The 27,936-nt window shown below is 32.8% G+C and overlaps 3 protein-coding genes and 1 long non-coding RNA gene across 10 annotated transcripts; 2 read left to right on the forward strand and 2 right to left on the reverse strand.

The window, feature by feature from the left end:
* The first annotated feature begins 1,899 nt into the window (after window positions 1–1,899).
* LOC112030371 (mitochondrial inner membrane protease ATP23) lies at window positions 1,900–4,456 on the forward strand. Of its 2 annotated transcripts, none has more exons than XM_065782063.1 (5): window positions 1,900–2,086; window positions 2,273–2,415; window positions 2,777–2,914; window positions 3,001–3,084; window positions 4,249–4,456. In XM_065782063.1, exons 1-5 carry the CDS (start codon window positions 1,978–1,980, stop codon window positions 4,381–4,383), a joined length of 609 nt encoding a protein of 202 aa, XP_065638135.1. In that variant the 5' UTR covers window positions 1,900–1,977; the 3' UTR covers window positions 4,384–4,456. The 2 variants fall into 2 exon arrangements, with proteins under 2 accessions (XP_065638135.1, XP_065638136.1); XM_065782064.1 differs by having other exon boundaries at window positions 1,901–2,086; window positions 2,273–2,394.
* Window positions 4,457–4,515: 59 nt separating this feature from the next.
* On the forward strand, window positions 4,516–7,858 carry LOC136061571 (uncharacterized). 6 transcript variants are annotated; one of them, XR_010632447.1, is made up of 4 exons: window positions 4,516–4,816; window positions 6,165–6,309; window positions 6,391–6,585; window positions 7,535–7,858. It is a non-coding gene; the product is annotated as an uncharacterized LOC136061571 (long non-coding RNA). The 6 variants fall into 6 exon arrangements; XR_010632444.1 differs by having other exon boundaries at window positions 6,398–6,585; XR_010632445.1 differs by having other exon boundaries at window positions 6,169–6,309; window positions 6,398–6,585.
* Window positions 7,859–14,708: 6,850 nt separating this feature from the next.
* On the reverse strand, window positions 14,709–18,012 carry LOC112030372 (ADP-ribosylation factor 2). The gene is made up of 7 exons (XM_024063062.2): window positions 17,891–18,012; window positions 16,918–17,078; window positions 16,704–16,774; window positions 15,721–15,840; window positions 15,313–15,431; window positions 15,108–15,189; window positions 14,709–15,017 (listed from the first exon to the last, which is right to left on the reverse strand). The coding sequence occupies exons 2-7, from the start codon at window positions 17,063–17,065 to the stop codon at window positions 15,012–15,014; spliced, it is 546 nt and encodes a 181-aa protein (XP_023918830.1). The 5' UTR covers window positions 17,066–17,078; window positions 17,891–18,012; the 3' UTR covers window positions 14,709–15,011.
* A 3,666-nt stretch (window positions 18,013–21,678) lies between these two features.
* LOC112030375 (WAT1-related protein At1g09380) lies at window positions 21,679–26,388 on the reverse strand. Its single transcript, XM_065782084.1, has 7 exons — window positions 26,100–26,388; window positions 24,356–24,418; window positions 23,875–23,991; window positions 23,516–23,771; window positions 22,904–23,062; window positions 22,245–22,396; window positions 21,679–21,902 (listed from the first exon to the last, which is right to left on the reverse strand). The coding sequence occupies exons 1-7, from the start codon at window positions 26,276–26,278 to the stop codon at window positions 21,701–21,703; spliced, it is 1,128 nt and encodes a 375-aa protein (XP_065638156.1). The 5' UTR covers window positions 26,279–26,388; the 3' UTR covers window positions 21,679–21,700.
* Between the last annotated feature and the right edge of the window lie 1,548 nt (window positions 26,389–27,936).

A 27,936-nucleotide genomic window follows, 5' to 3' on the forward strand; every position in this document is an offset into this window, starting at 1 on the left:
TAACTCTGTTTCCATAACTCATAACTCAAAAATGGTGGGACCTATGGCTGAGAAGTCCATTTGGATTTTCTTTCCAGTTTTTGTTTCTATCACTCAATTCTCTAATTTTTTTAATGATGAGTTATGAAAACTGAAAACACATTTTAGATGTTTTCAGTTTCCATAACTCTGTTTTCAATGGCATTTTTGTAATAAACCTATTGTTCAGCTGCAATGTTGGATTTTTTTGGTTTTTTTATTATTATTTTTTTTTTTTGAAACGTAGCCTAGCCACAATGTTGGACTTTTTTGCTTTTTGTTTTTATTTTTGAAACAAAGTAACGCAAAACTGGGTGATGAGTGCCAGACAGATGGGATTGGGGAAGTTGGAGTATTTTAAGTGATGAGTGATGAATGATGAGTGACGAAAATTGAGTGAAGAGTGATGAGTGATGAAAAAAAAAAATCCAAACAGGGCAACGTGGACGCTGGATGTGGGATCCAAATGGGTACTGGGTTTCACACAGTATCCAACGTCTGCATTTTCTTTTTCTTTTTCTTTTTGGGGGGGGGGGGGGGGGGGGGTTGGGGGGGGAGCGTTTCAGCACTTCCAATGGGTCCCATGCACTGTTCATAGGACCCACAAACCTCTTTTTTCAGTAACTTTTTCATTAAAAATGGGTCTCACGGCATTATTTACATATTTAAAAATTATTTTGCTACAGTGTTTTTAGTTTTCAGCAAAATAAGTAATATCCAAATTCACCCTAAGTATCTAAAATCTCCTCAAAATATATATATATATATATATGTGTGTGTGTGTGTGTATATATATATATCTAGTAGAGAAATACTATGTTCAGTGGTTGAAATTAAAATAAGTAACAACTTATCTTAAAATTTGTTGTGAAAATATTGTGAATATAGCAATAATTATTTTTTTAGAAAGTTATATAAAATTAGGGCTAATTACCCACTTGTGACTTGGCTGAAATTTAAATTGCCTACTTGTGGTTTAAAATTTGGCACTTTACCACTTAAGGTTAACTCAGATAGGGTTCTGTTGCTCACCTTAAAATAGGGTTAAATATGTATTTTTGCTCTCTTTTATGTCTATATCCTCTTAAAACATAAAACATTAAAATAAAATAAAATAAAACAAACAAACAAACAAAAAAGTGCACATCCGTTTAGGAGCTCTCACTACCAAATGCACATTCGTCCTGCTGTCTAGTTCCTACGCTACGCCCCCTTTCCCTTTACAAAAGGTTATTTATTTTTTGCTGGAAGGTTATAATTATAAATTATATTATATTCCTTTTCTTCTGTATCAAGGAGCCATATGAAAAATCTAATTTAAGTGTGAGTTTATTGTGAGATATTATTATATGTGGTAGGATGTATTGAGTTTTAAGTAAAAAACTGATGTGACAATCTCTTATTGGATAATGAAAAATATGAGTTTTATACTTATTTTTATAAAATTTGGATTCTATAAGAGAAGGTGTGCATCCAACTCGGATTGTAATTTTGTTTTAAGTCTCTGGTGGGTTGGGTTTAGGTCGATAGTTTTTCAACCCATATGACCCAACCCAACCCATCATATAATTATCATTATTTTAACTATTTTTAATTTAAGTTTTTTGGTTTTTTGAGAATAAAATTTGAAATTTAGTATTAAGTATATATTATATGAATTATAATAATTTATTAAAAAATGTTTAAATAATTTATAAAAGTTCAAAAGTTATAAGATATGAAACATATAAGTGTAGCCCTTCTACTAAACTCAATTCAACCCAATCCATATGGCTTGGATTTGTTTTTATATATGCTATGAATTGGAAATTTTGTCACCCTATCTTAACAAAAGAGATAATAATAATAAATAATAGTAATAGGCCCAACCCATTGGTTTTTTAAACTGCCGGATCCGACCGTTGAACCACTTTGTGTGGGATAGAGAGACCTCCTCTGCCAAAAAGATCAAACGGAAAAATGGCGAAGGAACCCACCCCGGAATCCGGATCCGGACCCATCTCCTCCGCCTCCTACGGCGGTAGATCCATAGAGGAATGCCAATCCATGATCCAAAGAAGTCTTCAAAGTAATTTTTCAAAAACCCTCTCTATTTTTTGTTGAATACAAACTTATTAGGGTTTAGGGTTTTAGGAACTTTCACCATTTCATTTCCTTTTCCTACTGATTCTGAGCTTCCAAACAGGGAATAGTGATAGAAATGACTTCATTTCATGTGGGTTTCTTGTTTTTTTGTTTTTGTTTTTGGTGATAGCTCCAATGGTGAAGTTTCTGAGGGAGCATTTGGAGAAATCTGGGTGTGTACTTGGGGACAAGTTCATCAAGGCTGTCCATTGTAACAAGCAACTCAGTGGCGGTTACGTTCATGGCAAAGGGGTATTCAATATTTATTCAATTGTATTTGGTCTTTCTTTGGTTTTTTGTTATTATCAAAGTTGGAGCTTTTGCATTTATACATTGAAATTTAGTAATTTTGTAATTGAAATTTTTGCTTCAATTTGTAGTTGGGATTTTATGAAGTTATAGTATTGTTTTCTGAATGTTTTTTTTATTGAGTTTAGTCCAAGAATGGCATTGTGTTATGATTATGTTATGTTAAAGTCAGTGTGTACATGCCTGAAGTGAATATTTGAACATTGTATGAGTAAGTGTTATATATCTATCTATGATTGGTGGGAAAAGTCTATGGTTGACTAATTCTCTCTCTTTTTTTTTGGTTTGTTGGGGTTCTGTGTGTGTGTGTGTGTGTGTTTTTTAGATTATGGTTTGTAGTAATCACATGAACATTCAAGACGAGGTGAACCAAGTGGTGATACATGAGCTAATTCACGCGTATGATGACTGCCGTGCTGGAAACTTGGACTGGGCTAACTGTGCTCACCATGCTTGCACTGAGGTGTGTGCCAGTGTGGTGGAACTTTTTTAATCCTCAGGTTTTTTTTTCTTTCAATGAAAGAATGTGTTTCTATTGTCGATAAACAGATTCGGGCTGGTCATCTAAGTGGTGATTGCCACTACAAGCGGGAATTGCTGCGGGGTTATATGAAGCTACGAGGCCATGAACAAGTGAGCTTCCCCTACTTTACTTTACTTTACTCTTATCCTGTCTTTACAATCTGATAACATTGAGTGGTCTTTTTTCAACTGATTAGCAGTCTTTTTTAATTTGGAAGTCTGCAAAAGACCAAAACATCCAGTTTGTAATTCGTAACTGAAAAAGAGAGAGCATAAACTGTTATGTACATGGGGACTATTCAGCAAAATTAAGTCTCTTGAATTTTGCAGTTACCAATTACAAATAACAGGGATGCCACTCCTTTTTGAATGAGAATGCTACTGACTGCAGTATGCTAAATCTGAACCATATGAGATGCTCTCATACTCTGTGACAGCTCAAAGATTCATGACAAATGGCCAAGTTTCTCTTACATTACATAAAGTCAACAATGATATCACATCTTGTAGAGTACATGATGGTGTTCCACTAGGAAACTAACTAAAATATTGGGTAGAGCTTAAACTCTTTTTTGCATGTTTGCTTACAGGACTGAGACTTAGGTAGAATTGTAAAATGAGATCTGGAATCTTAAAGTTCAGTCCCCACCCTAGTATAAAAGTAGTTTTATTAAGTTATATCTTTCTTATCAGGAAACCATTCTGTAAGCTGAAGAATTCAGCAATGATAATGTAACTACTTTACTTCGGAGAATGACATAGGCTAAGCCTGAATTACTGCTGCATTTGATGATAAGAAGGAATTCCTCATGTTATTGTTAATTTGTTAGTAAAAATTTTCATTCCCCACCTATTTAAGGGTAATGGACCTTAATGATTACTCTGCATACAGTTGAGGATCATATTACATTCCTCATAATCTCCCCTCCCACCCCCCCACCCCCCCGGGGCGGCGCGGGTGGGTGTGTGTGTCTGTGTGCACAGCTGCTCATGTGTGTATGTTAAAGTTGTATTTTTATTAGTGATTACTGCTTTATAATGCCCAAACCTACTTCATCAACTGACACATTCCATTGTCTTTTAGACAGAAAATAGCAAGTCATTTATAACGGTCAATGGTCAACTAGGTGTATATACCATCTAGCTTAAATTATGCACAATTCATTTCTTGCCCATTTACATAACAAATGGAATACTCTTTATGCTGTAGTGTCTTTTAGACATTTTTTGTTATGTGATTAATTCAGTTATGGGTTTTCATTTTGACATTTGAAGGACTGTGTGAGAAGAAGAGTCATGAAATCAGTGATTATGAACCCTTACTGCTCAGAAGCAGCTGCAAAGGATGCCATGGAAGCTGTCTGGGATGTTTGTTACAATGATACGCAGCCCTTTGACAGAGCTCCCTGAAACATGCTGATCACTACCTGCCAATGCCAAACCAGCTGTCCATTCCAGTTTTCTTGTAGGAATGGTGTTGTAGCAGACTACTCTTTATGCTGTAGTGTCTTTTAGACATTTTTTGTTATGTGATTAATTCAGTTATGGGTTTTCATTTTGACATTTGAAGGACTGTGTGAGAAGAAGAGTCATGAAATCAGTGATTATGAACCCTTACTGCTCAGAAGCAGCTGCAAAGGATGCCATGGAAGCTGTCTGGGATGTTTGTTACAATGATACGCAGCCCTTTGACAGAGCTCCCTGAAACATGCTGATCACTACCTGCCAATGCCAAACCAGCTGTCCATTCCAGTTTTCTTGTAGGAATGGTGTTGTAGCAGACTCTGGCTTTGAAGCGAGTAATATGCCCTTATTTTTGAGTTGACATGACTTAAGTCAATCAGTAAGCTCATTTTATTTAGATTCTTTCTCCATTTTCTCCGAGAGATATAACTGCATAAAGAGAATTTTACATTTTTGAATGTTATACATTATTGTACACCAATGATTGATGCTTTCTCGGAGACAAATTCAAATCCAAATTCAAAGAATAAGAATCCTTTATTAGTTGTGCCTTTTTCAATCAGAAGAAGCATGTATTTTTGTTATAATGCTGATCGAATGCTTCTGTCATTAAAGGAATGCAAGTTATGATGATTGGAATGTGAGTACTGAGCATGTTTTGCTGGCATTGACTCCTTAAGAAAAATCCAAATTGTAAAACTTTCAGTTATTTGCAATTGTGCTCATGTTTGAAACCCTCGTCTGAAACCATCTTATGAATTGCATAATTAAACTGATCTGATGAAATAGAATGGTGTGTGTGGAATGCATATTTCAATGCCTTTTGAAATGAAAACTGCCTTGCCAAGGAAGTCCAAATCTGGAAGAAAACAAAAGGCTGACATAGTCTTAGACATGAAAGTAAATTCAGTTGATAGGCAAGAACAAAGTTGGCCAACTTCATTGAAATGATTCTGTTATAACGGTGAGACACCAAGAAGAAAAGCTCCAGTCAGAAATGCTAAGATAGACATGATTGCTGCAGCTTTGAACAATTTGCTGACATTGGTTTCAGATAGTGTTATCTGCAGATCTTCTTTAAACACATCTTTGTTCACACCTCTGATATTCCTTGTTAGTCATTGACTCTATTTCAAAACAATTATACAGATGAGAGGTACGAAGAAAAGCTTCGGGCATAAATACTAAGACATGATAGCTACAGCTTTGAACAATTTGTTGATATTGGTTTCAAATCATGTTATTTGCAGATCTTCTATAAACACATCTTTGTGCACACCTCTGATATGCATTGTTAGTTATTTACTTTAATTCAAAATCATTCATATGGATGAGAGGTATGCATAAGTGATATGCACAGGAGATGTGTAAGTAACATTTTGTTCCCATTTTTGAGGTTGCCAATTGAGCCACCTAGCTGACTGGCTGGTTGACCGGCTGAGCCTAGTCTTCAATATTCTACAATGTAAACGGCTATAGTTTATTTGGAGATTGTGGACCAAGTGGTCATATGTCCTCATGACTTTATTCTTTTTGAGTATTATACTTGTAGAAAGAACAAAAAGAAGCTGAACATGTTAGCCTATACACATTCTTCTTTTTAGATTTTCGTGTTAGCTAGATTTTTTTATGATGCATGTTATCATTATTTAAATGGTTTTTTCCTTCTTTCCTTCGTTTTTATTCATTAGTGGGTCCTTTTCCGACTCTTATCCTCTTGATAAAAGGCAGCCAGTATGCATGTTGCAGAGTTAGAAGTGTTTTGCATAGCATTTTAGATAGAGGTGGGAGGGATGAGCATGGAGAAGGTCTAATATGAAGGTGGGATTTCTTCTTAAGATGATCATCTTGCTATTAGACCACACGTCTCAGGTATAAATAGATTGCATTTACTGCATTGGCATTGGTTTTTTCGGTTGTATATGCATTTAAGCTGAGCACTAAATTGATTAGTTTGCAGGTGCGAGGGGGTTGTGGGATCAGCATCAGGAATTGGAAAGGAAGCATGTAAATGTGCATGAGCCAGTGTCTCAGTGGTTGTCTGAGGACTATTCTCTACCTCACAGAAGGCGACCTGTGCACAATAAGCTGGACACTTGAGTCATGCCCTTCTGTCTCTCTCTGCTGAGCGTTCTGTTATTCCTTGTAGTGAGTCACTTGGCTTTTAGTGTTGTTGATCTTTTACTACTGGCTTGAGGGTTGGTTTGACATGGGGAACCTTAGCTTCATTAGCATTTAGCACAGCCATGAGTAAAGTAATGCATAAATATTCCCTGTGTTTTTGCAGTTTCAATTAGTCGCTAACCCGTGCGATGCACGGGAACGCTACCAATTTTTAAAAATAAATATTATATCCATAATAAAGGGACATAAAATATCATTACTGTCCCAAAAGATGAGCATCAACTATAATAGAACCATTAACTCGTATTATTCATTTTAGCCATCACTTTTTTTTTTTTTTTTTGCAAAACTACTTACTCAAACAATTAAACTAAATATAAAACCAAGCTTGAGATAACTCAGAAAGTTAAATTAAATTTAAATACAAACAAAAAAAGAAAAAAACAAATTGTGTATCTCATGAAGACAAGCATGTAGATAAGAAGGGGTTGTCATGTTATGGTCCACAGAATAAGAAGGCTTGTGCACCCAATAAGCACTACCTCAGCTGCTTATAACCATCTTAATTTCCTTGGGCCTTTGTCCTTCAAGAATATATAACTTCCAAATTGTCAACTTGTGATATGCTTTGCTTTAGAAAAAAACTTTGAAGTAAAGTTGTATCCTTTGATAACTAAATATAAGAGTTTCATTCCTCTCTGTTTCAATTTAAAACCAAACTATGCATAAAAGTAGAAAATTTTCCTTTGTTCCAATATGTCTTTAGTACCAAAATCACAAATCAATTAAAACCAAGCTGTATAACCATCTAACTACCAAACTTAACATCAACTTACCAACACAATTTTAAAGAACTACTTAATCAATATTTCAAATAAATTGAAACACAACTTTAAAGTGTTTTTCTGTATCTTCTTCTTTTGTTGCTTCGCAATAGTCCTTGAATATGTTCTTTTGTTTTCCTTGAGTACAGATGTTGGTGTGAGTTGCACATTGCTTTGGACATCAACTTTTTGAAATTTAGTACAATCACCACCTTGTTCAGTTGATAAGTTGATGCTACATTCATTTGAAGTATCACTGATGTAAGCGTGGCAATAAAACAGGTTGAGGAATGTATTACAACATCTACATCTTAAATATCATATTTGTAAGTAGCTGAGATTATAGTATTCCTCAAACTATAGTCATGCATATAATGTACAATTATTTGACAATTGACATGTGAAGTGTGACCATCATGCGGGACCAATCATTGAATAAAAATCATGTGATATATCTGGGTGAATTATGGCTATTTTGACTTCCCAAATTGGATTTGTTGTTATTTATGAATATTGCTATTTTTTCTGAAGCTGTTTTTACCCTAAAATGAAAAATTATATTGTATTTAGACACTACTATTTTAAGAGAATTCTGGAAATAGAATCTGGGCTCTGAATTTGGGAAGGAATATTGACAATAAATTAATAAAAGTACTTCAATTAACTGGGAAAAGAACATGAACAGTTCAATGGCAATTATGTTTAAAAGCATAACTTTTAATATATATATATATATATATAAAATGTAATGCTAGAGTTTTACTGTTAGAATAATGTTATCCATCATGCGCTAATAATTGTAAATTGTTTAAACACTAAAATTTTATTGCTTGTAAATGTTGTTTAGATGATCACTTGAAAGTACTATGCACAAATATTCATCATAACAATAGCATGTCACTGACTCCAACCAAATGTACAACAACCAATTATGCATAATACAAAATACAAATCCAAGCAAAACCCATCATAAAAAAGTGAAAAGCCTATTTGGATCAATCAAATTTTGATATCATTCCATCTGTGTTGGCAGAATTTGTGATATTGAATTGGAAGCTGGAGTTGTAAGTAGTTAAGATGGTGCTTAGGCTGGTGCTCATGTTAGTGGAATTTTCATTCCTTCTTTCTTTGTTTTGGGATTGGAGAAGTTAAAGCAAGTGAAAATTTGATGAACATAGATGCAAAATGAGCAGTACAAATAACATATAAATCCAACAGCAACTACAATCAGAAATGAAGCCCTACTTGCTGTGAAAATCATTTATCCTCTGTATATTTAGATTCAAGACTTAGTTTGTTAGATAAACCCCTAAACCCTTTAATTTACAAAAGTAAAGCAAGCTGAAGAGTAAAAATTAAATTTTAAGCATAAGTTTGAGTAGTACATGCAGTTTTTGCATTTTATATAGCAAATACTTCTGGTATAATACTTCAAAATCCAAATAGAGCCATAGTATTGCATATACAGTTTAGATTAAACTCAAATAAACCAATAATGATATAAAAAAGACTCCCACAGATGTGTATGTAATTAGGTGCAAAATTAGAACATGTCATAATCCCCAGTATTGTCAATCAAGTTAACCTGGTATTAATAAGAAGATTTGAGAACCAAGGTTCTTAATGCTCATGTTTTAAATACTACCAAGCATATATGTTTGCTGTTTTAGGGCTTTCCCTGTCTTCCTGGTCACTTAAGATTTCATAGTAAAAAGACTTAGAGCTTGGAGATTCAGCTATTATGAAATCTGCCTCCTGGGGCAGGATGGTTAATGTGCTCATGTCAGTTCTAGCTTTAAAACATTCAAGTTATGTCTGTAAAAATAAAACTCCAGAAGATACAACAATGCAATTGTTTATATTTAAAGCACACATATAATCAACATGATCATTAAAACAAAGTAAAATTCAACCAACCTTCATGACACTTTTACAATTTTATTTGGATTGTGTGTCTCAACAGTATACCAATGCAATTATTAATTACTTAAAATTCAAAAAAAAAAATTATTTATACATGATAAGTACCAATTCAAATTGAGTTTTGTGAGTTCTTTAAATGTAAAGAGAACACTACAATATTTAGAAATTAGATGTATATAGACAAATAGTTAACCCTATACTTAAAAAAAAATTTAGAAATTTAGTACAGAGGCAAATGAATACCATACCTTTAACCTTGATTCGAATGGAGGAAAAGACTGTCTTCCTGGTCACTTACTTAAGATTTCATAGTAAAAAGACTTAGAACTTGGAGATTCAGCTATTATGAAACCTGCCTTCTGGGGCAGGATGGTTAATGTGCTCATGTCAATTCTAGCTTTAAAACATTCAAGTTAATTCCATAAAAATAAAACTCCAGAAGATACAACAATGCAATTGTTTATAGGTAAAGCGCACATATAATCAACATGATCGTTAAAACAGAGTAAAATTCAACCAACCTTCATGACACTTTTACAATTTTATTTGGATTGTGTGTTTCAACAGCATACCAATGCAATTATTAATTACATGATAAGTACCAATTCAAATTGAATTTCATGAGTTCTTTAAATGTAAAGATAACACTGCAATATTTAGAAATTAGATGTACATAGACAAATAGTTAACCCTATACTTAAAAAAAATTCTGAAATTTAGTACAGAGGCAAATGAATACCATACATTTAACCTTGATTCAAATGGAGGAAAAGACTAAAGAGAAAGGCAATAAAAAAGTAGAAATTAATCAAGAATATTAAATCTAAATAAAGGTGAATGGAAGAACAAAAATTAAAAATGAACCCTGCTTTGTTGTTGCGAGGAAGGAACAACACAAAAATAAACATGAAGGTTCGGGAAAAAAAAAAAAAAAAAAAGGACTAAGTAGAGGCAAAGAAGGCTAACGTTTTAGGTGCCCAAATAATTATTTAATCAAACAAACGATTAAGCTAAGCTAAATCAGACCTAGATAGCAAAATAAAGCAAAACTCGAAGGTAAAGCAAAACCTGTAGGATTGTTGTCAGATTTTGACGGTTGGGAGGCTCTTCAATACTATCTCCACTTTCTTACAAAACCTGTAGAATTTGATTTTCTATGAGTGTTTCCCTGACTTCAACAAAAATGAATAGAGAGAAAAATGGATTAGGAATTGAAATCCCTAAATTGACCAAAAAAAAAAACCTAATTAAAAACGAAATCCTTAAATTGACAGAAAAATCATTATGCGCCTAGGCTATCAAATCCTTATGGGGAGGAGTCAAAATCATGGGCAAACTAATAGCTTGAATTTTACTTGGCTTTTGGAATTTCATCTTAATATATAAACCCTTCAGCAGTTCTTTTGACAGATTCAAGTCCTCGAAAGTACTCGCCGATGTATACAGGGTATCATTCACAGTAACCTACATCAAATTAACCCCCTAATGTATCAAAACCCAAAATTGAAAACTGAACAAAATATATCTATTAGACTCAGCTATACATGTGTGTTTCTGCATTCATGTTCCAATAACATAATAATAGGAATTAAAACTATAGAACACTATATCTCTTACCACATTGTATAAGCATCAAAACCAAAATTAATATCAATGATAAAGATTCAAAACCCTAATTGGGATCTCAAATTATAATCAAAATCAATACTTTATTATATTTTAGCCAAAAGTAGCAGCAAAGGTATTGAGTTGACCGAAACCCTAATTAGGATCAAGCAAATAAAGAAATTCAAATCTTGGTGATGTGAGAGATTGATGGTACCGCAATGATGTGAGCGTCTTGGTGTCGTTGATGGTCAAGGCCTCAACGTTGAGTTCGGCAGTGACTTTGTCCTGCTGTAGCCGTGTCCTCCAAAGGCACATCGTCTTCTTCGTCGCCCTAGCATTTCGTCTCCGTCTTTGGAATAGGGATTTCCTGTGGTGGCAGCAGCGGAGCAACAGCAGCCGTGGTGTTTTCCTGAGGCAGTGGCATTGTCAGTGGTGTCAGCCATTGTGTGAGAGAGAGACTATTCATAGACGGAGACTATATTTTTTTATTTAATAAAAAAGAAAAAAAAAATCAGATTTTAAAAAAAAAATACTGACGTGAAAAATTGTGGAGCTAATATATATATATATATATAAATTATATTCCTTTTCTTCTGTATCTAGAAAAGAAAAGAAAAACAAAAGAGTTAAGAAAAATAAAAGAGTTTAAAATAAAAATAAAAAAAAAACTATTCATATCAATTATCATATACAAAGTAAAATCGAATCTCTTTACTCACCTGTGTTGTAATTGAGATTAGAAACATCGCATTTGAAGTCAGCAATAAGAAGTAGGTCGGCATTTTAGTGGTGTTGACTGTTAATAAGTAGGTTGGTTGATTGGTATTTAGTATTTAGTATTGTCCTGTACCCAGCTAAAGTAAAACCATGTCGGCTCTAGCAGAATAAAAATTAATCAATTTAAGTCAGATTTCCAAAATCATCTCTCCTATCCGATTTCAATGAGAATTTTATTGTAGGATAAAAGCTATTACACACATGTTGATCAGGATCATATTAGAACATTTGTTTTATTTATAATTTTTACAAAACTCTCACTTTTTGACCTTGTTTTCTTTTGTTTTATGTTTTGAGGGGAGAGAGACAAAAAAAAAGAAGCAAAAATACATATTTAGCCTTATTTTTAACAAAGGTGGGTAATGGAACCCTAACTGAGATAACCTTAGATGGGTAAAGTGCCAAATTTTAAATCACGGATAAACAACTTAAATTTCAGTCAAACCAAAGGTGGATAAGTTGTAATTAGCTCATAAAATTATTTAGAATGGAATAAAATAAAATTCATTTCCCTAAAATATAAGTATTTAGGAAAATTTTTAATTCATCTTTCCCTAACATCCCCGAATTCAAATCTTCTGTCTCACTCTCTTTATATCACTTTATATTCCACAAATAAAAACTTGACACATGGACATCTATTTAATTAATTGCTAATTGTTTGCCTTTCTTAACTCTTTTATCTAAATTAAATGATAAATAAATAAATAAATAAAAATAGAACACAACAGTCAACACGTCGTCGCCACTGAGACCAGCACCATCTTTTACCAGCACCACTTGTCAGCAGCAACAAGTTGCCAGAGAAACAAGATAAAGAAATCCTTGCTGGCAACAGTCTTTTGTCTCCTATTTCTTCTTTATTCGTTCTTTCCAAAGTCTCTATTCATTCTTAACCAATATGTTCACAAGTTGCACGCCATTCCCTACTAACGGGGAAAAATTGGAGCATAAAATTACCATATCGTATTCTAAGCAACAAGTTTCTTATTCAAATCCATGATGGCATTGGTTACCCGCTGCCTCCTTGTCTTCTTCAAATCTCTTAACAGGTTTTAATTATAGATGATGGCATCCGCCAATAATGACAGTGGTAAATGATTGTGTCTAGTGGCATTAAACGCATTTGCGATTGTAAGTGGAGTCAGCGATGGTTGGTGGGGATGGTAGTGGGGCATGTGGCACTAGTGAAAGATGGCGGTGGTGCTCGTGCCCGGCGGTGGTGATGTGTTGACTGTTTTGTTTTAATTTTTAAGCTTTTATTTAATTAAGGTAACTAAATTAAGAAAGGCAAAAAATTAGCAATTAATTAAATAGTTGGTCATGTGTAAGTTTTTATTTGTGGAACATAGCGTGAGATAGAAAGAATGAGATAGAAGATTTGAACTCAACATCCCCTTGGCCTCACTTGAAGCTGGAGAAGATACCGCATCAAGCATCAAACAATATCAAAATCTAATCATATCATCATTCTATTACTACTCTCATTTATTGAAATTTGATATAACTGTTATGATATTATTTAATACCATTTACTTTTTCTTAAAATTGATCACTCTTAATCACAGTACATTCAAACAAACTCAATCAGCTTTAAACTATTTACAACAAAACTTCCCCTACAAATGCATAATATTTTAAGAGCAAAATTTAAGCATATTTCCTTACATTTATTAGGATTCTATACCTTAGGTTTTTGAATTAAATTCATCTATGTAATTGCTTTGACCAATACAATACAAAATGCATTATCTTCTTTCAAGAATAAATAAATTAAAATGCGTAGCTTATCAATCAATTCAACCAAGTGAGTAAATTTAACATGATAGATTTTTTTAACTCTTCTATTTTTTTCTTGTCTAAATAGAAATTCAATAATAATTATAGTTATTTATAGACTTTTATTATTACTATATTTATATATGAAATCGGAAATCCTTTATTCTACTATTTATAGAAAATATAATATACTAAGATCCTTATGTAATTTCAACTGAGTTTATTTGAGCGTGTTTCATTTAAATATAAAAGTTTTAAAAACATTTTATTCAAACCTTTTATCACGTTTTTACTAATTGTCATGAAAAAAGAAGGTGATGCTAACTGGTTAAGTTACAATCCTCTTGACTAAACAAAATGTATTTTGAAATTTTAAGATTTAAATAAAACATTTAGACCATAAAAATTATCATTAAAAAAGAAAAAAAAGAAAAAAAAGAAAAAAAAAAAAAAGACATCTAGGTTTTAACTTTTAAATGTAAATTAGCTGGGTTGTATTTAGTGGAGTTGTTACACTCGATACTTGATTGTAGTTTAGCGGAATTGTTAGAAACTAAATATGGTATTATAATTTGCAATGTCTCACAGTAATATATTACACTGAACAAAGAATTAGTATATAAAACAAAATAAAAAGTTCAACAATAAGAGCCATCAACACTAGATGGTCAAAACTTCGTGGCCTTCAACTTGGATATTGGTCAAATTAATGTACCATAAGCTACAATGATGAGAGATAAATCTCTTTCAACACCAAGTGATGCAAATATCTGAACTCTAAATGGGTGACCCTTTTGGCCTTCTCAATGTTTCAGTATGGGATATTGGTTCACCAATTCAACAACTTTGCTCAACAATGCAATGTTGAGCAAAGTGATAGCTAAAGATGTGATGCATTCATAATTTACTTGTCATCAAGTACTAAAAGCAAGTGCAAATATTAACAAATTGATGTGATTGCTGTATACAAGATGCTCTCCCCACAGTTGGAATACAATTCTTTTTATCCGAAATTTCATAAAGACCCCTAGCTATTGAGATGTAACCAATCATTTGTTAATCTATTAAGGCTTCAACGACAAAATCTTTGTGCATTTAACCAAAATCCTGATGGTTTAATCCTGATGGCTAAAGTAACACTTACTACCACTATTCCACTATTCCAAACAAAGAGATTGGTGACACGTAAAAAATTATCGTTAATGGATCTTCAAGTACCCATGCAACTTCACCACATAGGAGAATTAACCTTTTAATCATGAATGAGAAACTATTACAACCATATCCATTGAAGGAGAACATAAAGCAAGGGTATCCCAAAATAAGCAAAGTTTAATCATATCTATGAACTGTGAATCATGAATTATTTAGAATCTACAAGGCAAATGTCAATTTCTATCATATTGTAACAATGATCTAAACAAACAGATACATTCTCAAGACAATATCAAATGTAAAATGCATAAACACCACATAGCGACAAAATCCCCTTTGACAGAGATTGCAGCCCAAAAAAGTAAATGAAGATTTATGGATCTCCTAAGCCTGCAAGAACCAAATAGAAAATATTAATAAACCAGCCCATAACCATATCCAAGATTATCACTTATGTTGCATGCAGCACTAGAGCCTAACCTTGTTAGCAATATTGTTGGAAAGCCAGTCTAGTCCCTCGTACAGACCTTCCCCTGAAGTGGCACATGTGCTCTGGATATACCTGAAATAGAACCCAAAGTAATGGCCCCAATTAATGGATGCCAAATTTCCTATGCATTGGGTAAAACATGTGAGAGAGAGAGAGAGAGAGAGAGGGAGTGTGTGTGTGTGTGTGTTAATATACCAGTGGCGTTGACGGAGGGAATGAAGACCAAGCTTATCAGTTATTTCAGCAGCATTCATGGCATTTGGAAGATCCTGCTTGTTTGCAAATACAAGCAGCACAGCCTCCCTCAATTCATCCTAGGCATTCAACCAGCAATATTATTATGCAAAAGAAAATTTTAAACAAAACTCAGCAATGGTAAGTAAAATGAGCTATTGGCAGTAAGATGTACAAGGGGTATATATGTTATTAATACCAAAACAGTTGAATTAGAATACTGCAGAGACTATCAGTATTACAAAACAATGTCAGCAATAAAATGATAGGCTAGTAACACAAAAAAATCAATAACCTTTTCCAAGATCTAACTAAACTAAAACATTACAGGTTCCACTCAGTTTATAACAAGATGGAGCCTTTAGTTACCTCATTCAACATCCGATGCAGCTCATCCCTAGCCTCAACCACACGGTCACGGTCATTGCTATCAACCACAAAGATAAGCCCTTGAGTGTTTTGGAAGTAATGTCTCCACAAAGGTCGAATCTGTACATGCACCATACAAGACTAAGAAAATGGACAGACAATAGTGCCTAAGGGAAAGTATAGCTCTCAATAAATTTAACTTGGTGTATCACCAACAACACATTAATAACAATGGATCAACCATAAGCATGCCATTTTCAAAGTGTGAAGTACCTATGTTAACCAACTAATGCATAATACAAACATACAAGCATTCAAGTATACACATGCCTAATTGCATATGTATGCACGTATGCATATATATAATTGTGTGTATAGATTATGTCCACCACAACATGAATAGCTGTCCTCACATGGAATAAGGAAAAACTGAAAATACAATGCGGCATTCAATGTAGCTTATGAATATGTTATGTGCTGATGGAATAACTAATCAGCACAAGACCGTCAATAAGCACATAAATCACGAATGACTACACACGCCTAACACAAAAACATACTTCCTCTTAAAACTAAGGAAGAAACTGAAAGACCAGGTGGCTCAAAATAATGTACATACATTATTTTTATGTTGCGTGCTAATGGACAAGCATCTAATTAGCACAAGGCCAGACATATGCACATAATAACAAACAGCAACTAAACAAAAGTTATCAGATACTTGTCTGAAATGTCTGCCACAAGCTTAATAGCTTCTCCTTAAATAGACAAGGAAAAACTAAATCAGAAAGTTGCTAGTAGATGTAGCTTATGAATTTGTTGTGTGCTAATGGTTCAATATCTAGTTAGCACAAGACCGTCCATAAGCACTAAAGAAACTAGGTGCACATAACAGTTGCAGAAACATGATATAATTAACCATATTTTCCTGATTTCACATTTATGCTTAAAGTTTCAGTTGTTAAAATACTAAGACCACATACCTTGTCCTGGCCCCCAACATCCCAGACAGTGAAGCTGATGTTCTTGTATTCCACAGTCTCCACATTGAAACCTGAGTAAAATGCAAATTGTATCAATTGCAAAAATCTAATGCCAAGTAACAAAAAAATTTGGTAAAATCCAACTACCTCCAACTACAAACTAGCAGCACATCTATACAACCAAACAATTTTGAAAAAAATAGAAAAAGCATACCAATTGTAGGAATGGTGGTCACAATCTCTCCAAGCTTGAGCTTGTACAAAATGGTGGTCTTACCAGCCGCATCGAGACCCACCATTAGAATTCGCATCTCCTTCTTGGCAAAGAGCCGACTGAAAAGCTTGGTGAAAGACAGCCCCATCTTTTATCTCAAGCTGAATCCCAAAATTCTAAGTCAGATATCAAATTAATCTAACATAGATACACTCATACCTACCTACATACACATCACATAACTCCTGATTGTATCATACACACAATATTCAAATCCATGATTATAATGACTTCTACATCAACCTATATGGTTTAAAATGTCTTGTTTATCAACTCATAGTTATGATATGATTGGTTTTTCAAGCATTGACCTAAGAAACCTACATCAAATTAGCCCAACAGTCTACATATATCCCAGAAATAAATTTCCAAAGATCTAAAAGAAACAACTTTATCTCACAAATGAGATCATATACAATTCTCATTGACAAGACCCATCTAAAACACAAATATTTGCATCCATCAATAACCATATGCATCTTACACCATGAATCAGATCTATGAAAAGAAAAGATGACATTTTTAAAAAGACCCATTATTTATAAATGATAAAGATGACATTTTTATGGAAGACAGCCACTGATTCATGTTTTATCAACATTTTCTAAGAACACAAAACATGCTATGGAACAAAAATCCAAATGGGTTCCGACAAATTACATCTAAAAAGGTCCTAGATGTAACAGATCTATGAGAAACCTCAAAAGCAAAAAGGGACAAACGTTGTACAAAGCAAACACCCATATGGGTTTCTATCAAAAACATCAAATCTGCAATGTAAAATGCAAAAAGACCATAACTTTAACCAAAGCTTCATAAACAGTTTCAGATCTAAACCAAACTCAGATCCAGATTCATCCACACACACATATATATATATATATATATAGAGAGAGAGAGAGAGAGAGCTTACATGGTGAATATGTGAGGTGGGTTTGGGCAGATCTGAGAGAAGCTGCCCTGAGAGAGAGAGAGAGAGAGAGAGAGAGAAATTGTAACGAAAATAATGGGGGAAGGCTGAGAATGGTTTAATATAAGGGGGTTGAGATAACGGCTCTTTTAACGGCGTCTCTTGTTTTGGTGGGGGCCAAACGTTTGCGTGACGTCTGTTAGGTTTTGGAGTGGAATATTGCCAGATCAGGAAAAGTGACGTGAATTTGGACCAAAACTATTAGCAACAAACTTTACAATATTTTTAACAAAGAAAGATGCTACGTCTACAATAATTTTACAATAAATCACAGGTGGTTAGTTGTTATTGGTTCAAATTTGAAACTAATACTAAGATTACTTTTTAGCCCTAACAATAATAACCAGTAACAACCTGCCACTTCGAATTTATTGTTAAAATATTGTAAAATTGTTGTAGACATATTATTTCTCTTTTAACAAAAGATAAAATTTTAGAAAGATGTGGTTATTAAAAGTTAAAACACGAGTTTATCTCTCCAATTACACTTTATTAATTTTAATATATATTTGAAAATTCAACTTAACTGTGAGTTTTATTAAAATGTTATTATGTGTGATATAATGTATTGAGTTTTAAGTAAAAAGTTGATGTAGTAATCTCTTATTGGGTAGTGTAAAATATAGGTTTTACACCTCTTTACCAAATTCGAATTCTTTTAACAATAGTTAAGTTAGTAAGCTCTCACTCATTCTTATCTAGATCTAAAAGTGAAATCATTTTTTTACTTACGACTAATTATTTGTCACTTCAACACGTGTGAAATTTGTTATGAAATTTTGTGTATATAAATGTTCTTTTGTGATGAAAAAGAGGATTGTCACCATTTGAAATGAATATCTATACTACTATTTAAGTGTTTTTCCGGATTTGGATTCCTACCTCTTTATGCCCAAAATACAATCAGATTTACATGTTTAGAAAGTTTAAATAATAGGATTAGACATATAAAATTACTAATTTTAAAACTCCTAAATTTTAGATAAGTTTTTTAAAAAAACAATTTACCAACAAACAGTCTATCTTTTAAAAAAGAGTTACATACTTTTTTTTTTCTCTTCAACATATCTACTTTCACGTTCCCACCAACTTTATACCCATAATAACAAGAAGTTGCTTTATTCTTCATATTTCTCCATATGTATCATATTTTCTCTTTCTTTTTCAAATTCTAAAAAAATAAATCCAATCCTGCATATCTATTCCTATGTTCCCCATAGTTTTAAAAATCGAAATTGTAAAAAAAACTAAAAATAAGTCCGGTTTTTTATTTTTACCTGTTGAACTATTGATTTTTTCATTTTTACCAGACTAATTTCCAATTCAGTCCAATTTTTAAAACCGTGACATTTCCACTAATTTCAAAAGAAGATAATCACTAAAAATGTATGAACATATACTTTTTTAAAATAAAATTTCATTATATTGTTTTCTCTTTTCCTTTGATTTTCACTTTGTCTCTTTTTCTCTAATTATTCTACCACCTTTGTAAAAGTAGGCACTACATCTTTAAATCTCTCATATTACAAATCTCTTTCATTTTAATTTTGTTCATTTTTTTAAGCTAGTCTCATGCCACTCTTGAGTGAGCAAATGTGTAAATTTTGAATTAGGATAAATAAATTATAACACTAAACCCCCTTCCCCCCTCCAAAAAAGTCTCATTGCACACTTGAAGTGCATGAGATGAGGCTAGTATTTTATAATTTAAATCAAAATTTACAAAATTTGAAAGTGTAAATAGTTTTTTATTTCAAATTTTAAATGATGTGATAATTTGTACATTGTTAAATCCCACAAATAAACTCTTAAATGTAAAATAAATTAAGAGTAATTAATAGGTGTTTTGTGACGTAGTATTCTCTCCTCTTACATTCATGATAAATCTTACTAATTAACTTCATGGTGAGATCCACATGTGTGAGAGGAGGGAGCCCCATTTCACCATGCTCCGAAAACACTTAATAATTTTCCATGAGAAATTTGGGAAAGACTTCCTTCCCATTGGGTGATCACTTACTTATTGAAATTGTGGGTCTCATGTCTACCTGTAGTCTGATCTTGCCATATTAGTAGCAATTTTTTTCACAACTTGTATGATCTTGCCACATCCTAGTGTCTTCACAATTTTTGCACAGGTTTATGATTGGTGTAATATCATTCTCATATAAATTCATTACAAGTACTACTTTTATTGTATAGCATTCACAACTTACAATCTTAATAAATTTTGAAAAAATATATTATGAAATATTTTGTATCAAAAAACTTATATTTAAGGCTTAATAAGGTTATAAAATAAATAATTTCTTCTTTGTTTGTTTGTTTTTTTAATTTTCTATTTATGTCAAAAACCTAAAATCTTTATAGTTAACCTTAAATTAATCCTTTAACTATTAAGAAAGTTCAATTTGGTCTTTCAAATATTAATTATATCAATTAAGTCTTTCAACTTTCAAAATTAGATTAATTTCATCCTTGGATTTTCTTTTCCTTTAAATTTAACAAAATTAATGGTTGAAATTGATTTGATTTTGAAAATTTTACATTTTCTTAATAACCTCTTTAACATGTGTTCCATTTATCACATGAATTGATTTGTTAAAATTAAATTGGAAGGAGATCCAACAATGCAATTAGCTTGATTCTAAAAGTTAAGGGACTGGTAAATTGACATAATTAATAGTGTAAGGATTACATTGAGGCAACTAATAAGAGATCAAAGTAAAATGCACCATCCACTAATTGGAGGATTAAATTAGCTTTTTAACATATTATTAATCATAATTAATGAAAATGATTATATAAAAAACATATTATCAGTCACAGTAGGTTTGTGTAGCTTGCAAATCCATGTGAATTTCATGAGGGATACAACTATTAATCACACCAGGTTTATGTAGCTTGCAGAATCCATGTGCTTTCATCAAGGAAACATGTGGATGATCTATGATGATATGAGTTGAATAATTAAATCTTGCTTAGAATTCATGAACTCTTTTTTTTTCTTTTTTTCTTTTAAGGATCTTATAATATGTTAGGTGAAAGCTTAGTAGTCAATAATAGTTGAATCATTTTGAATTGCCCATCTTCAATCATAAGTTTTGGCCAATAAATTATAAAAAGGGAATTGAGTGAGGCTGTTTAAAACTCATATGTAGGAGATAAGCTATTTTTGTCATACAGCCAATGACATTTTTGGGTTTGGGTAGATATTGATTTTGTTGAGAGTTAGGGTTTTAGATTTGATTTTTCACAACTTTTTTCATGTCATATTATGATTTGTGCATAAAAATAGGTGAAAGAGATGTAACTCCAATAATAATTTACCACCTTAATATGTTGCGAAAAATCGTCCCTTTCTGGATAAATATCAAGAATACTACATTTTCCTATCATCTTGTTCTGTTGAAGTATGCAGAACATTATGCCACTGTAACTTTGTAATGTTATACTATTCTTTATTAATTATTAGGGGCTCATAGCTCATAGGAATAATCTTTCTTCTTAACCAATTTGATAAATAGCTTCTGAACATCACATTTGACATTTCTCATATTTCTAAAGTAGTACAACAAGATAATTTTTTTCACTTTCCTTCTACCATGAAAGCTAGTGTTTCAAGGTGATACAGTATGAGAGCAAAAACTAGAAATTGTGAAACTTGGGACATTGAGGCTAAATTAAATTGAAACATAAGTTACACTTCAACATGGGATGGAGTCATGGAGCACTCAACAATTTTGAATTGGATTACATATCTTCTGGTTTCTCTGCACTATTGTGATTGCCATTCGATTTTGCATCAAACTGCATTTCCAAGTCCTTCGCGATCATATCATCATCTATCTTTGTTGCTTCTATCTTCTTGATAGCATTTGCTGGTTTTGTCTCCTTATTTTTTCCCCATAGAACAGCATAAAGCCCCATAACAATCAAAAGTGACCCTAAAGCACTGAATTAACAACATAGCTTTAGTAACAGCAATAGGCTGATCAAACTTGTTATAAAGACAAACAATACACTAGACAAGAAAACTCAATACCATTTGTAAAAGTATAACACAATTTTGGAATATTTACATTTTTACACAAGTATGTGGCAATCTCTTTTGAACTATTAAGTTAAGTTACAACTTGGTCTAAGTTTTGGAGAAAAAGTAATCAAGAAAAGATTTTTGAATTTAGTCAGTCCAAAGAGAATGCCACATATATATGTATTGAAAAAAAATAAAACATATATCCAAATGAGTCCAAAATAGATAAGAAATTTGTGAGTAAATAAAGCGTATACATACGTTCCAACATATAATTTCTCACGAAGCAGGGCCCAACTGGTAATAGCCACTATAACAAGCAACAAGGGGGTGAATACTGAGACATAGAGAGGACCTTTCAACTGGATAGCCCATGAAGTGACAGCAAATGCTAGTGCAGAGCACACAACCCCCTGAAATCAACATTATGATTTTCAAATTAGGACCTTAAAACTATATATAACAACAACGTAGTCGTAGTCCCAAACTTTTGGGGTCTGCTATTAATCATCAACAGATTAGTCAAGGTCGGCCTTAAAATTACATAGAAGTCACTAATAAGTAATAATTTATGGTTTATATTCTAAAGTCTGAAGCATCATTTAGCTAGCTAATGAAAACATTTTTAGAACTCTCAGCAACTGAAATCTGGTATACAAACATGCTGCTCCAAATTAAAGGGGTCTCCAACCCAGGATTTATTCATGAGAAGTGTTTTAGATCATACGAGTGGAGAGCTCACTAGCTTGATGATATTTGACACTAATGAATGTGACTGAAATTCTTAATTTGTCAACTCAGTTTTCTTTGAAGAGAATTTCCTAGGCCTGGAAATGAGTATTCCTTGTCCCAAAAAAAGAAAGAAAAGAAACACTAATCCTGCAAATTGTTTTCAACAAATCAATTGAAGTGAAGCATACTGTATAGAGAGCTGCAAGAAGCCACATTGGATTGCTCAATGACCACGCAGAAATGACAGGTTTGGAAATTGCGGCAATGATCCCACACTCAATGAAGCCCATGAAACACATCAATGTGGTACTTGTGTATGGTGCTGAAAACGTCTTGCTCATTCTTGCCTGAAATTATAAAACAGTTAGTACTACAAGGAATCGTGAAAGTCTGAAACTTATTGCACTTGAACCATGCATGCAATGTAATACAAATCAATATGCATAAAATCATTCTCACTTTATAAGTGTGAATAACAGTAATTGGTCCATACCATATGCCAAAGATTTGACGTATAACTTGGAGAATAATACAAAATCAAAAGCTTTGGTGTAATGGATCTGAGTACTTACTTGGATTATGAACCATATTGACCAAGAGAGAGAACTAAGAATAAGGAGAAAGGGGCCTAAGATGACATTCCCATGGCCGCTAGAAGTGGAGCTATTCTTTTCCATATTCTCAGCATATGTCCAGTGAATGCTGGATTCGCCTATATTAATGATGTTTCCATGGTAGAATGACAATATAAGGGCTCCACCTACGCATAAAGCTTTGGTGTAATGGATCTGAGTACTTACTTGGATTATGAACCATATTGACCAAGAGAGAGAACTAAGAATAAGGAGAAAGGGGCCTAAGATGACATTCCCATGGCCGCTAGAAGTGGAGCTATTCTTTTCCATATTCTCAGCATATGTCCAGTGAATGCTGGATTCGCCTATATTAATGATGTTTCCATGGTAGAATGACAATATAAGGGCTCCACCTACGCATATAATTGTTCCTATTACCTTTGCTTGACCAGGCCTGGTCTTGATTCCCAGAGATTCTTGCCTACCAAACATCAACTTAAAACTTTTAATTCTTGTACTCAATTGGAAGAAAGGAGTGAACTGTCATTTGAACTATTTCCTGAATAAACAGAAAAATAAGCTACCTGAAAAGGACTGCAAGGATGAAAGTAAATGCTGGAAGTGTGTTAGTTAATGCACATCCAATTGTTGGGCTCGAGTTCTTTAACCCTATAAAGTAAAGGACCATATTTCCAGTTGCCCTGCACTTTGAGTTCATGTTAGGGTACAACTTTGTAAAAAAAATATATAAAAAATCAAATGCTAATTGTCACAAACCAAAGCAAAGATCATATGTAAATTAACATGTGTTGGACATGTAGAAAACAAAAGACTAGAATATTTTAATTTATCAAGAAAAAGATTGAACAAACATTTCATCTAAAACATGGCCATGATGGCCTAGAAAACAAAAGACTAGAATATTTTAATTTATCAAGGAAAAGATTGAACAAAGATTTCATCTAAAACATAGCCATGATGGCCTAGAACATTTTGGCATGCATACAAAATTACGAACATGATAGTAACTTATGGACTAGGAAGTTCAAGTTTGAAAATGCATACCCTGTTAAGGAACATAAAAATGTCTGCCACAAAATAGACATTGTAATCCTGGGTCTTGTCTTCCTGCAGAAAGATATGAAATATTTATATATATATATATATATTGTTCTAAAGTGAACCATGAAAAAAGTAATATACATCTTAGTGTAAACATTGCCATTCATAAAATTGTCCATATCTTAATATTGGTATTTAACAAGATTAAACATGACTCTACTACAGCTTGATATATAGCCAAAATAGTTTCTTTCCACCTCTCATGTGAAAGGCAATTAATCTTGCAGTGCCTTCATCTCATATATTATATATTAGAAGATGATTACATGCGTCCTGGCACTTCATTCGCCCATAAATAATAATGTTGACAAAGAGCACCTATACTGCCTCTTTAGTAGTCTATACACTAGCTTTTACTTGTGAACATAATGCTTAATACCATAAAGTATAAGCATATACAAGCTTCCCATGCAAGAAATAAAATGAGTGAGAGAGAAACCAAAATGATAGTATAAGATTTGTGGTCATGCAAAAAAGAGGAACTGCAATTGAAGAACTTTAGCAAAAGCCTGATGAGTATGGTTTGAGAAGGAGGGGTTATTGAAAGCATTAGGTAGAACATATTAATCATAAATTTATATTTTGCAAATCCAAAATAAATCCATTCTTCCATATTATCTTGATGGGGCACATAAATCAACATCTAGCTAGCACACCTAACACTAATTAAGTGCTCATTAATTTGGGATAATATATTTTGATTAGTTTAATGGACTTGAAAAAATGAGCTGAGAAAAATACAGCTGCACCTAAACTAAGTAAAACTTTAAGAATTAGATATAAGCTAAATAAGTTTAATAAAGAAAAAAAAAATACTTTTAGGGTCATCAAAATGAACACGCAAGAAGTGACATATAGAGCATTTATAGCTCATGCTTTAGCCATGCAAAAAACCAACCGAGCGTATTTAATTATTTATATATACTTGTTGGCTAACTACTATAGGTCTATCTCCCTATCAAATTGTATGAACTACGCGGCAAACATGCCAAGCCTAGTGAAATGCAACAACATCCCTTTTGTCATTCACAGAGTTCTCAACAGTTTCAATATTCAATATCTTCAGGGATATTCTGATTAATTGCAAGCTCAGAACTTTTGACAAGGTAGTGGAAACCTCTCTCTCTCTCTCTCGATGAGTTAAAGTATAACCAATAAAAAAGAAGAAAAAGTTCATGGTTATAAACTCATTTTCACATGGAAATTAAATGAGAATCTTGTACTACAAAAAGTTCATTCTATTTTCTAGACACAAGCTATATATATACCGTGATTTTCAATATCAAAATATCAGATAACCTATATTTACAATGAAAAGTTCCAACGTCATTCTCTGTCCACAAATGGAACTAAACATGTATCATGTATGTGAGTGAACGTGTGGATAGTCCACATGAACATAAGAAAGAGAAAAATCTGGATCAAACAAAAAGACTGTAAGAAAAGCATGGTACTTAATTATCAAGTCAGATACAAGAAATCAAAACAAATTTCCATATATAGCAAGAAAAGTCCAAACTCCACCAACTCTTAAACAAACAACACAAACAAGCAAAGTGTGACTTAAGCAAAAACTATGCATATGCAAGAAACAACCAAAACAGAGTTATGATGATCACTGTATAATATGTATACTTTATAAACTACTATTTTTATTTTTTTTTTGGGGGGAGAGTTTTTATATTACCGCTCCATGAAATAAGCAAAGGGAGCAATTGCCACGGTTGCAAACAGAAGCCTGTAAGCCACAAGGACAAGAGGGTGCATTCCAGAGTGCATGGCAAACATTGATGTGAAGTTCATCCCTGCATAGCCTAACTGCACAAGAACAATGGACACGAAAGGTAGAAGATCACCACCAGCCATTGTTTCTTGCTGTAGTTGTACTAGTATTTCAGTACTATTTCCCAAAGAGGGGAATAGAGGTTGTTTTATAGAGAAAGAGAGAGAGAGAGAGAGGGAGATAGAGATGTTTAGAGGATGAGAAATGATGTATGAAGGAATTGATATATTTATAGAGGACACTCAAAGCTAGCTGCAATAGAAAGTAGTAGTAACTCTAAATAGAGAATCTTGCATTGCATGGAAAAGAGAGAAACCGTTGAAGATTGATTTCTCTCTCTCATTCTTTCAACATTTGGACCTATGCATGGAAATAACATGCGGAAGCAACTAATTACTTCATAAAGCAGCTTTCAGTTTCAATTTTGTGCTGGGAATTGCTACTTTTGGCCATATTCATGAGAAAGTATACCATGTTTCGGTAATATTAACTCAATTTTGATATTTTTTAGCCAATAAATGAGTGACACATGGTATACTTTCTCCACATTCACAGGCTCTCAAGCTAGCAAATTCCTTTCTCCTGCCATGTCAGCAGAAGCTAGAAATGGGACCCATCTCTGAATGAATGGTGGAGGGTCTTCAATGCCTTCCCCTCTAGGCCTTACATAGCAGCTAGCTGTTAAAGCTTTATGATTTTACCAATTGGTGCAATGTAGTTGGGTAAAGAAAAGTTACAATGCCTGGCTATTTGGATTCAATAAGGCAGGAAAACCCACAATTCAGATATAGCTTGTGTAGCCTCTATGCCATGACCAAAGGATTGGCTCTTCTCTGCAACAAGATTCATGCTATGGATGTTTGCAAAACTTTGTAACATGTGCCCTGGTTTAATTAAAAAGTAAAAATTGATACACCAATATTTCTAATGCATAAATGATTTTAGTTAACTACTCTATAATTGTTAATTTGGAATATGAAGTACGACTAGGCAGGACAAAAATTGTCTTTCTAATTATAAGTGTTTCACTTTGTATTTTATCTATTATAATATGTTATGTGCTTAATTTTTTTCATTGTATACTTTCCTTACTTTACAAGGAAAAGGCAAGTACGATAGATTGTAATTGGTAGAACGGCAATTTTAGAACATCGACTTGACACACTGTAATTTTTATTCAAATTTCAGAAAATTTTGAACAAGGGTAGAATATACCATAAAGGATTTTAATTTTGTTCTTTTCGCCTTTAAGTAATAAATAAAGGCTTCTTGGAGGAGGAGGAGAAGTAGGTAATGTAATTAAGAAAACATACTGAATAACAGCTGTTTGTACAATATCCACAGTTTTAACATTAATTGATATTCATTGCTGAGATCTTTCTCGTGCTCTTCTAGCAAATCTTTTTTTTTTTTTTTTTTTTTTTTTTCTAGCAAATCTTTTGCAATACATATATGACCGATAAATTTTTTATACCACTTGTCAATACAAATTCTTTGCACTAATTTCTGTGTTCCAATATATACTCCATCAAAAATTAATTCTAGGACCGTACAGTTGTGAGTTGTAGTATTTCATATGGTCCTAGATTATGATTAATGAAAAAAAAAATCAATTATAGTACCACATAAAATTTTACAATTTTTACCATAATTATCTTACGTTTTAGATTATGATTGGTTGTATATTACTTTAACACAGGCCTACCACTTTTTCTCTACCTTTTACAGTGTGTCACATAGA

The sequence above is a fragment of the Quercus suber genome, unplaced genomic scaffold, assembly GCF_002906115.3.
Source record: "Quercus suber isolate HL8 unplaced genomic scaffold, Cork oak 2.0 scaffold_288, whole genome shotgun sequence".
NCBI classification, from domain to species: Eukaryota; Viridiplantae; Streptophyta; class Magnoliopsida; order Fagales; family Fagaceae; genus Quercus; species Quercus suber.

Excerpts from the sequence above, each read along its gene's own strand:
- LOC112030371 (XM_065782063.1), top strand. The coding sequence starts at position 1,978 with ATGGCGAAGGAACCCACCCCGGAATCCGGATCCGGACCCATCTCCTCC. Across the intron at positions 2,915-3,000 it reads CTCACCATGCTTGCACTGAG|ATTCGGGCTGGTCATCTAAG; the intron begins GTGTGTGCCAGT and ends GTCGATAAACAG. Across the intron at positions 3,085-4,248 it reads AGCTACGAGGCCATGAACAA|GACTGTGTGAGAAGAAGAGT; the intron begins GTGAGCTTCCCC and ends TGACATTTGAAG.
- LOC112030372 (XM_024063062.2), bottom strand. The coding sequence starts at position 17,065 with ATGGGGCTGTCTTTCACCAAGCTTTTCAGTCGGCTCTTTGCCAAGAAG. Across the intron at positions 16,775-16,917 it reads GACCACCATTCCTACAATTG|GTTTCAATGTGGAGACTGTG; the intron begins GTATGCTTTTTC and ends CATTTTACTCAG. Across the intron at positions 15,432-15,720 it reads TGCATCGGATGTTGAATGAG|GATGAATTGAGGGAGGCTGT; the intron begins GTAACTAAAGGC and ends TTGAATGCCTAG.
- LOC112030375 (XM_065782084.1), bottom strand. The coding sequence starts at position 26,278 with ATGGCTGGTGGTGATCTTCTACCTTTCGTGTCCATTGTTCTTGTGCAG. Across the intron at positions 24,419-26,099 it reads TTTGCTTATTTCATGGAGCG|GAAGACAAGACCCAGGATTA; the intron begins GTAATATAAAAA and ends ATCTTTCTGCAG. Across the intron at positions 21,903-22,244 it reads GAGAAATTATATGTTGGAAC|TGCTTTAGGGTCACTTTTGA; the intron begins GTATGTATACGC and ends TTGTTAATTCAG.